The sequence below is a fragment of the Ochotona curzoniae genome, unplaced genomic scaffold (assembly GCF_017591425.1).
Source record: "Ochotona curzoniae isolate NIBS_2020 unplaced genomic scaffold, NIBS_Ocur_1.0 scaffold_4505, whole genome shotgun sequence".
NCBI lineage: Eukaryota > Metazoa > Chordata > Mammalia > Lagomorpha > Ochotonidae > Ochotona > Ochotona curzoniae.
In genome coordinates, this window is record NW_024467118.1 from 2,335,857 (window position 1) to 2,345,974 (window position 10,118).

Here is a 10,118-nt window from a genome sequence, read left to right on the forward strand (position 1 = left end):
GAAGCCAGAAGTGCAGTCGAGTGTTGGCAGAGCTGGGTCTCTTCTAGAAGTTTCCTGGAAGAATCCATGCCCTGCCTTTTCCAGCCGGGGCCCCTGGCACCCTCCCTACCTTCCTGTGTCCGGTGTCCCATCCTCTTCTGCCGACCCCTATCCAATCAGGACCCTGTGATCGGTGGGTGATCACTGCATCTCAGGGTCCACTTGGGCACTTGGGGAGTGTGGCAGTGTGTGCGGGGGTCTTAATCATGGTGGCGCTGGGGCGACGGGCGGCAGAATGGGGTGGGGCCCATGGCCAGACCCCAGGCCCCCCTAAAGGCCCCCTCCTCAACGCCCTGTGTGACTCTAGGCGGAGGAGCCCTCTACCTTGCACCGCGCAGGCGTGGAGGTGGACGCAAGGGAAGGCTCGCTGCCCGGCCTGGGGCAGAAGAGCCACAAGTACAGAAGGTTCTCTGCCTGGTGAGCAGGGCTGGGCATGCAGCGGGTTCAAAGTGCTGAGGTTAACCATGACTATGGCAGGAGCCCTGCCCTGCCCACAGAGGGAGTGGCCAGCGCTCCATGGTGACCACGCTTCCCTGCTGGCTCCTCCAAGGACACCCCCAGGACTGTGTGGGTGGGGTGGGGGCATCTGCACAACCGGCAGAGAACGGGCATCAGTGTTGGGGTTCTCAAGGGTGTGTAGGAGTTGGGGAGGGTTGCAACTGCTGCCTCTGGAGGTGCCTTCGTGTTCGGCTCTCAGGGGTCAAGAGGCTTGCCAGAAGGCACTCACAGCTGGTCGCAGTCGGCTGCCCAGCTCATGGCACGGGCTCAGGATCCATCCCGACTGTTGGTTCCAGGGCCTTCCTGTCCTAGCCTGCAGAGGCCCGGGTGTCTTGGCAGCAGAAGGCTCTGTGGGGGACGGGGGCAGAAGTGAGGCCAGAGCAGCAGGCTGGCTTGGGCCCAACGACTGGCACTGCAGCCTTCATCCTGTGGGCACGGGGGAGCCACGGAGGGTTTTATGCAGCAGGCAGACCCCGGGTTTCTGTGCGGCTGGGGGAAGGCTGCTGGTGGGGACTGAGCACCCCCTCGGCTCCCTCCACGTCAGCCCTAGCAGAGGGAGGGCGAGGGGTGCTCTGGCCCCCCGCAAGACACCCCCACTCCCTGCCCCCATCTTGCACGCCAACGGGGTGGAGGGTGTGCATGTGGGAACCAGAGAAACCCAATTATGCAAAACTGCTGAGGAGACCGGAGCGCCCCACCCGGGCAGGTGTGGCCTTGGGGGACTCGCGCTGGTGGCAGCACACTGCACGGTGTGCCTGGGGAGCCCGCCAATGAGAGCGACCCCCTCAGAAGTGGAGCAGCTGGGACCCAAATCTGCTACACCACAGGGCCATCCCCCAGCGTGGCATCTTAGCTGCCACAATGAACAGCCGCCCCATCACCCTGCAGAATCAGCGGACAGAGGATCTTCCTCTCTGTCTCTCCTCCTCTCTGTATATCTGACTTTGCAATAAAAATAAAACAAATCTAAAAAAAAAGTTACAGATCCTGCAGATGGACAGTGCTTTCCTCGCACTGTCAGAACTCCAAACACTGTGCCTGCGGTGGCTGTCGGTGGCGGGTGGCTCAGAGGCTGCAGGGCACTCTGGGACTCCTCTCACTGCCCCCAGGCTTCTGGCCAGCCACCCTGGTGGGGGGCAGTGCAAGCAGACAGCTAAGCCCACCTGTCAGATGCCAAGCTCCTCCCAGGCAAGCTGCTAAGTGACTGCCAAGTCCACACACCCTGGCGGGAGGCAGGGGGTCCAGACCCGGCTTCTGCACCCGCCCCCTGCGCTGAGAGAGCTGCCAGCCCGGGGTCCCAGGGCCTCGAGCCTCGCTGGCTCTGCAGTCTAGGGTGCTTTGGAAAGCTGGCATCACCCTCACTGGCAGGTGGAAATCAAGGTGCTGCTCTGTTGGCAGAGCAGTTCCGAGCCCCGAGGTGTGGCCCGGGCCCCCCAGGGCCCAGTCCTCTTGGCTGTCTGGTGGGGTGCATTGGGGGTTTGACCCCAGATGTGTGCTGGGACGGAGTTGTAAACCAGAGGGCTTGGACGTGCTCAAGGGCTGTCCTCTGGAGATCACCCGAGGCTGTACCTGGCGGGGTGTTTGGGTCCAAGTTTGCTGAGGGGTTGAGCAAACACGGCGTGAGCCGGGGGCCGGAGGTGAGTGGTCAGTCATGATGGCAGCAGAGCAGTGAGAGCTCTCTCTCTCTCTCTCTCTCTCTCCCCCCAGTGTTTGAGGAGCCTGAGGATCCCAGCAACCGTTCCTTCTTCTCAGAAATTATCTCCTCTGTGTCCGACGTGAAGTTTAGTCACAGCGGCCGGTACATGCTGACGCGGGATTACCTCACGGTCAAGGTCTGGGACCTAAACATGGAGGCCAGGCCCATCGAGACCTACCAGGTGGGCCCCGTGCAGTCAGACACACACACGCCACCGTGCCTGCCTGGCAGCAACTCCGACAGTTTGTGGCAAGTGCATTGAAAGACACGCTGACCTTGGTGTCAGCTGCGGGGTCTCCATGGAGAACGCATATCAGGAAAACTGCGGTTTGCTTTTTTCTTTCTTTCATCAAAATCAACATATCTCTCTCTTCCATTTCCCTCCCACAAGTTCTTGGAAGCAACCTCAAATTATTTAGGATTTTTTTTTTCTGTTGGGATTGTTCCAGCTATGTTAAGGGACAGAAAGCCAAAATTCACGGGTTATTAAATCAAAGCCAGGACTGAAGAGACTACTTCAAGCTAGCCCAGGTTCTGGCTCCATCTGGGGAGGTCTGGAAGACTCCTCGGAGGAGGAGGTGTCCTGTTGGCTGGACCTTGAAGGATGAGAGTAGGATGTTTTGGGTCTTGGGCAGGGCGGAGTGCTCGTGCTCCCAGGCGACCCGGCCACACGTGAGCCTCCTGAGAGGTGTGTGTCCCCACGTTGACGAGCACACTTCCTGGGAGTGTCTGCCCTAGTCCCTGGGCCTGGGCGTGGTTAGGCTGACGTGTGTGCCAGCATTCTGCCCTTCCCATGTCACCTGTGCACTGCCCCTGTCCCCAGCCACAGCCGTCCCCCTGAAGCAGCCCCCGCCCAGCAGAGCCCAGGCACCAGAAGGGTGGGTCACGTGGCTGCAGGGCCCCATCTTTGTGGTCCTGGGGAGGATTCTGGTCCTGCTGGGGCCCTTTAGGCTGGTTGCTCTGTGTCTGATCCCAATGCCTGCTCTTGGGAGGAGGTGATGGTGTTGCCATGGAAACCCTGGAGAAGCCTGGGCAAGTCCCTAACCTTCCTGGTGCTCTCTGCCCCATGCTGGGGTCCTCCAAGGTGCCCACCCTGCCATGCTGGGGTCCTCCAAGGTGCCCACCCTGTGCTTATTCCAGAACCACCCACAAGGCTGGCACTCTTGGCACGCGAGGAATGAAGAAACATTCTTGGTGAGGTGAGGTCTCCTGGCCCCAGTCACCAGGCAGGGAGGGGCCGGGCCGGATCCCAGGAGGTCTGCCCCACCCCAGGTCCACAATGCTCCCTGTGCCAGTGGCCCAGAGGACAGTGTGTGCCAGGCTGTGGGCCGAGGGGTGATGCTGCTCGCTCCCCAGCCCAACCTCTCACCACTGCCCCCTCCTCTGCCAGGTCCACGACTACCTGCGGAGCAAGCTCTGCTCGCTGTACGAGAATGACTGCATCTTTGATAAATTCGAGTGTGCCTGGAACGGGAGTGACAGGTATCCCTGGGCGCAGTGGGGCTGGCGGCCCCAGGCTCTGCTGACTCGTGTGGGCCCGCCCTTTGTAAACTCTCAGGGGTCGGGGGGGGTGGGCAGGAAAGGACGCTTGCCTCATCCTCTGCGCCCACCCGCACGTGTCCCGAGCCTTACCTGTGTTCTGATTGGGGAAGGCACGGATCCCCTCTGGCTGCACCAGCTGCCTGTGCCTCCAGCGTGTTGCCACCAGAGGGCGCCCGTGGGCGGGCGATGGCTCCGCCTCACGTCAGTGGTCAGCTCCGCTCTGCCCCCTGGAGGCCTGGCCTAGAATGCACTCACCTGCCTAGCTGTGGCCTCCTACCCGCGACCCCCGTCTGGGCTCCCTGCCCTCAGGTGGGGGATCCCTACAAGTCGCCTCTCTCTTGAGCCGACCCCCCACCGACATGCAAGAAGGTTCTGGCTTCTGCCCAGAGCAGCCTCCCTGACCCTACCCGCTGTGGACTCTGCCCAGCTGGCTCCCTGTGCCCGCCACTAGAGTCCTCATGGGGGCACTGGACGCTGATCCAGCCAGGCCAACCAGGCCCTCACCCTCCCCAGTGGGCAAGAGCCTGGACTGCTGTGACGGCTGCCTGCCTCCCTCATTCTGAGCCCTTTGTCCTCCCCACCCCTGGAACTCTCCTTCTCCCCCACTCAGGCCTGGGGTTTCTGGGTAACTTCCCATCGCAATTCCCTTACAACCTTCCAGAACCTGTGTGAATTTCCTGTCTGTGGCCCAGTTGGCTTCTGCCTCTGGCCACCAGTAGCAGGCCCCAGCACAGACCTGGCCCTCCCCCCAGCCTTCCAGGGGAGCCCCGTCCCTGGCCGGCCTGGCTCATGCAGGACCCTGCCCCGTCCTCTCTCCTGCTCCGCACCTCTGTCAGCTGGGTGGCCTTGAACTCTATGCCCACATGGTCCTCCCTCAGCCCAGGCCACCCCAGACGGAGCAGAAGGCATCTCCAGGCAGCTCTCGCCTCCTTGGACAACGCAGGTCCTGGCCTCTCCATCTCCATGTGGCTGTGCCCACCTGGGGACACCCCCAAACTCCCCCGCCTCTCAGCTCCCTGCAGCTGCCAAGCTCCCAAGCCCTGGCTCCAGCAGGGAGAGAACTGGGAGCTGTTCCCAGGGAGGGAGCCTCACACTGGGACCAGGCAGACCACCAGGGTTGCCTCCCTGCACACAGCCGCCAGGGAGCCCCCATGCCTCCTCTGGGGCATGCTGGGGGACCTAGCTCCTGGTGTCATGGGGTGCACAGAGATCCTGCGGAGCATGTGGGCGGGCAGGGGAGGAACCTCCCTGTCCCCTGACACCTGCGCATCTCCCACCAGCGTCATCATGACCGGCGCTTACAACAACTTCTTCCGCATGTTTGACCGCAACACAAAGCGGGACGTGACCCTGGAGGCGTCGCGGGAGAGCAGCAAGCCGCGGGCTGTGCTCAAGCCGCGGCGCGTGTGCGTGGGCGGCAAGCGGAGGCGCGACGACATCAGCGTGGACAGCCTGGACTTCACCAAGAAGATCCTGCACACGGCCTGGCACCCGGCCGAGAACATCATCGCCATCGCGGCCACCAATAACCTGTACATCTTCCAGGACAAGGTCAACTCCGACATGCGCTAGGAGTCCCCCCGTCCAGCCCCTCCAAAGGACTCACGGCCACACTTCCTCAGTGGACGCGACTGCCCAGCCTGAGGCTCAGGCTCCTTGGTTCACACCCTCCCTGCCCGCCCCAGCTACACGCAGTCAGCCCACATCGCTCCAGCTTCGCTCTCCACTCCTGCAGACCGTGCTCTGGGGACGCTGGGGCTGGTCCTGCCTGGGCTGCGCTCGGACAAGCCAGCCTTTCTGACCTGTTGGATCAGTTTGCCCTGGCTCCCAGTGGGTGGAGACTCGCGTTTGAACTTTGGATGGTGAATGCGCTGGGGACTGGCAGGTGCAAGCTCCTTTCCTGACTCTTCAAGGATCCCAGGCCCCAGGGGACTGCCCCTCTCACCACACAGAGCCGACATCCAGCCCAGCGCTGCCACATGCCAAGCCCCAGTGCTGCCACCCTGCCACCCGCTCAGTTGCTTTAGCCCCAGCAGCCACTCTGCACTCCCATCCTCCCCTCTGGCATCCATCAGGCAGCTGCTGGGCACGGACGGCGCCCCTCCTTCCCCAAACACCTTCTGCGCCCTGTCTGTGACTGGTGGGCATCCGAATGCCCCCACTGCACAGGCCAGTGGTCAAAGGTAACTGGCGGCCCAAGACAGGCGCGCAGCATGTGTGCTAGGATCCTGTCCAGGTCTTGCTCGGCCCCGAATGTTCGGTCTCTCATGGAAGTTCTGGAAGGCACGCATCTCTCCAGTCTGGGAGGCCGGACAGGAGGAGTGACAGTGACTGACCTGGGAGAAGGGTTACAGCCGCTCTGTGACCCATGGGTGGTGGCTCGCTTTACTTCATGATGTCAGGAGCCTGCCCTGCCCTGGGCTCCTCCCTTGCTCCACTGTGTCTGTAACTTCAGCCCCTTCCCCAGGGCCCTGCTCTGCTTCCCAACAGACACCACCTGCTGGCCCGCGTGAGGACGCCTCTGGGGCATGCCACCAGCCGGCAGGCTCCCGTCCCCCACGCTTTGGAAAGCAGAGCGTGGCTGGGCAGCTCAGCCTGGCTGTGTGTGTGTGTGTTTCTGTAACCACGTGGAACGCAGCCAGGAGCTAGGCTGTCTGAGACCCTGCTCTGTGGGCTGCGTGTGCCCTTGTGTGTGTGTAAAAGCACAAATGCCATGTGCACTCACTCCCGGCTGGATAATCCTCGCCCAGAAAAAGGTCCATTGATTTTATTTTATTTTTGAAATTAACAGGAATGAAGGATGCTTCTTTTTCCTTCCACGTTCATTTTCAAACCCAGGTGGCCCGGACAGTGTCATGTACGTTTCTTTTCTGATGAAACTTCACAATCCAACCAACCGCCCGGGGAGGCGGCGGCCCGCAGGTCCTGGTTCCTTCCTTGTCTGCACCTCCAGGTTTCGGGCCAGAGACACGGCGGAACCACCTTCTCGGGAGAGAAGTGGGGAGTCCGAGCTCCACAGTGGCTCGTGGGCCCTGGAGTGTGTGTCGAGAAGGGGATCAGAGTTGGGGAGGCAGGCAGCCCCAGACCCTTGCTCCCGCACCACCTGCAGGCCACCTCCATCAGCTGTCCAGGCCTGACCGCTTCCCCTTCCTCTCTCCCGGCGACCCCTGCAGAGGCTCAGGGGACGGAGGTGCAGGGTTGGAGTCTGCGGGGCTGGACCTGGCCACCCTGGACTCAAGCCCATAGGAGCAGTCGGTCTGGTGTCTCACAAGCTAATCAGCTGTTGAATAAAATTATAAATATGTGAATACCAGCCTTTTCCAATAAAATAACAAATGTTACATCCACGCAGGGGCTCCTGATACTGTTTCTGTTTAGGGAGGCCCAGCCCAGGCAGGTGCTGCAAGGAGTGGCAACCGCTGGGTTTCCTTCACTTTCCTTAAGTGTTCAAACGTGTTTGTCTGAAAGGCAGAGTGACAGAATGGGGAGGGGAGAGAGCGTGGCCCAACGTGACATCGGGGGGCCACTCCCTGCTTTGTCCCCAGAGCCCAGCACAGGCTTGGGCCAACTTCATCCTGCTGGCTGAGCAAGACTTACGTGGGCTAAATGCCTGGCACCTGGGCAGGGGTCCGGGGAGCTCTGTCAGCATCCTGGACTGCGTGTGTGTGTGTAGCACCCTCACACCCAAGGACAGTGAGGGGTCCAACACGGCACTCCACGCAGCACGCTGGAGTGGGGTGCAGGAACCCCGAGACTGAGAGAACACAGGTGAGTCGGGACGGTTTGGAGGGTGAGAAGCAGCCCAGCCAGCAGCAGGGGCATCCCCAGGAAGTTGGCTGGCACCACGGAACCCTACAAAAACCTCCTGGGACCCTCCCTAGCGGTGCAAGTGGCACAGCAATGGGCTGCCTCCCAAGGACCCAGCCCCTCTCTGCAGGGTGTGGGGGCTTCTGTCAGAGGCCAGAACCTCAGAGAGCTGGAGGAGGGTCACCTACTGCGCGTGAGGCTCCCCAGTCCCCAAAGGCTTCCCCCGTGGACACTGACCAGTCAAGTGCTCGGCGGTCAGACTGCGGTGCTTGCCATTGGTCTCCTCTCTGTGGGCGTGCAGAGCAGCAGCCTTGCAGCCGACAACCAAGGTGCAGGTGCAGGCTGCAGCCCTAGTGACTGGCAAAACCCCCGGGCGCCCCCACAGGCCTGCATCTGACAGGGCTCTGGCTGCCTGCGGAAAAGGGGGCGTCTCTTGTCGGTATTTACAGAGCATCTCCGTGAGTGGCTGCGAGGCTGCCTGGGAGGCTGGATTTGAACCTGTGGTGCTGTGATGTTCTGGGCTGTGCCTTCTCCTTGCACCTGCCTCATGGGGCTGCCACTTCATCCTGCCTATGTCACCACTAAGCCCTGAGCAAAGCTGTGTTCACCGCTGTGGCCAGCCAGGTCCCCGTCACCCCTAGGAGACCATGAGATCAACAGCCCCACTGAGCACCATGGAGGGCTGGGGTGGGGAGTGGGCATTCCCAAGGGGTCCACACACAACCCCAGGACCTTCCACTGCCCTGACCCCCTCCCTCCCCCCAAGGCATCACCTGTTCCTCTCATGAAGACACCTGAGACTCCCCTGAGCCCAGCTGGAAGGGGGAGTCCAGCACAGAGAAGCTCTTTGACTTGAATGTACCCCTCTGGCCATGACCCTTCTGTCCTGGAAGGTCCCATGTACATAGGTTAAGGACTAGGATATGGACCCATGCTTCCCAGTGGAAACATCTGCCTGGCACTGACTGCCTCGTAGCCAACTGAGAAAATGCTGTGTACATTATGCATCTGGCAGGCAAGGGCACTGTGTCCATGTTGGCCAAAAAGGTCCTTTCCCACCTGCTGCTGTGATGTACTGATTGGCAGCTGGGTGGATCTTCTTCCCCAGGAAACCTCACTCACCCATCCCCCCCCCTTCTGGCAGAAGCCCAGTCCTGTTTACTGCTGCATCCCGGCAAAGGCAAGGCACACAGCAGGCGCTCAGCATCGCTGAATGAACAAATGTGACTCTTGGCTGTGGAAGAGAAGCTGCAGGCACCGATCAAGGCCCTGTCCTTCGGAGTTTACCCAAAGGCTGTACCAGGAAAGGACGTGACCTGGTGGCTCCTGCCACCCAGCCCGTGAACATGCCGGCCAGGAGACGGGAGCATCAGATGGGATTCAGTCCTCACTGCAGGGGCCAGGAGAGCAGCTGCCTGGGCTGGGGGCTGGCACCAGGGAGCAGCTGCCTGGGCCGGGGGCTGGCACCGGGAGCAGCCACCTGGAGTAGAATGGGTAATATGGACAAAGGTGTAGGAGTGACTGTAGGAAGGCAGCTGGTGTTTCTGGGATCAGTTTGCACTCCCACCCCGTAGCCTCAGAGCAGGTGGTGCAGGCGCCATGGCCATGAACGGTGCTTCCACCCCAGGAAGCTGGGAAGGGGTGCTGCCCAGGGAATGGACACCGGTGCCCCACACCCTCCCTGTAACACTCAGGGACAGTCCTCACAAGGTAGCAGACTGTGCAATACCCCCTCACTGGCCACAGGTCTTCCAGGGGAGTCCCCAAGCTTGGCAGAGCGGGGGTGTGAAGGCATGCTCCATAGCAGGCCACCTGACATGGCGTCTTAAGATTATTTTTAAAAACAAAGTTAGAGATGGAGGAGCAGGGAGAATCTTTTACCTGCTGCTTCTTTCCCCAAATGGCTGCCAAGGCCAAGACTGGGCCAGGCTGCAGCCAGGAGCTTGGGACCCCACCGTGTCTCCCACATGGGTACAGGGGCCCAAGTACTTGGGCCGGCCTCTGCACTTTCACAGGAACATTAACAGGGAGCTGGATTGAAAGCAAAGCAGCCAGGACTTAAACTGGCTCCCATGTGGGATGCTGGCGTTATGGGTTTACCTGCTGTGCCCTGTTGGCCCCCTAATGTGGTTCTGAACAGTGACCGGCCCTGTGGACAGCCAGATCATCCTGGGCTTGTGGTGACAGGTGCCCTGATGGGTAAGCTCAGGCCCAGGAAAATGGTGACTTTTCTGTGGTCAGAGAATGAGGCTTTGGGTCCCGCGCCAGTCATACTGGGGACACCCTGCAGGCTGCTCACCCCAGGAACCTTGAAGGTCCCGCTGGGAGTGGGGCCAGCAGAGAGACATGACCAGATGTGAGTCCCCCCACCCCCTTGGCCAGGGCTGCCCTGCGAGCAGCAGCCTCGACCCCCCATGCGTGTGATCCGACACCTCCCTCCAGGCACAGGAGACCCGGTCCTGATCCCGACAGGCCACAGGGGCCCGTCCAGAGCCAATGGCCACCACAGCACTGGCCAGGCCTGCTGTGGCACAGG

The 10,118-nt window shown here is 61.3% G+C and overlaps 1 protein-coding gene across 3 annotated transcripts in view; it reads left to right on the forward strand.

Annotated features, from left to right (window-relative positions):
• The window catches only part of PPP2R2C (protein phosphatase 2 regulatory subunit Bgamma), a 61,338-nt gene extending 55,677 nt beyond the window's left edge, over window positions 1–5,661 (forward strand). For all 3 annotated transcript variants that reach the window (XM_040965910.1, XM_040965908.1, XM_040965909.1), the window contains exons 7-9: window positions 2,245–2,414; window positions 3,624–3,715; window positions 5,056–5,661. In XM_040965910.1, the coding sequence (XP_040821844.1) occupies window positions 2,245–2,414; window positions 3,624–3,715; window positions 5,056–5,347 (554 nt within the window). In that variant the 3' untranslated portion in view covers window positions 5,348–5,661. The remainder of the gene's footprint in view (window positions 1–2,244; window positions 2,415–3,623; window positions 3,716–5,055) is intronic.
• The last annotated feature ends 4,457 nt before the right edge of the window (window positions 5,662–10,118 follow it).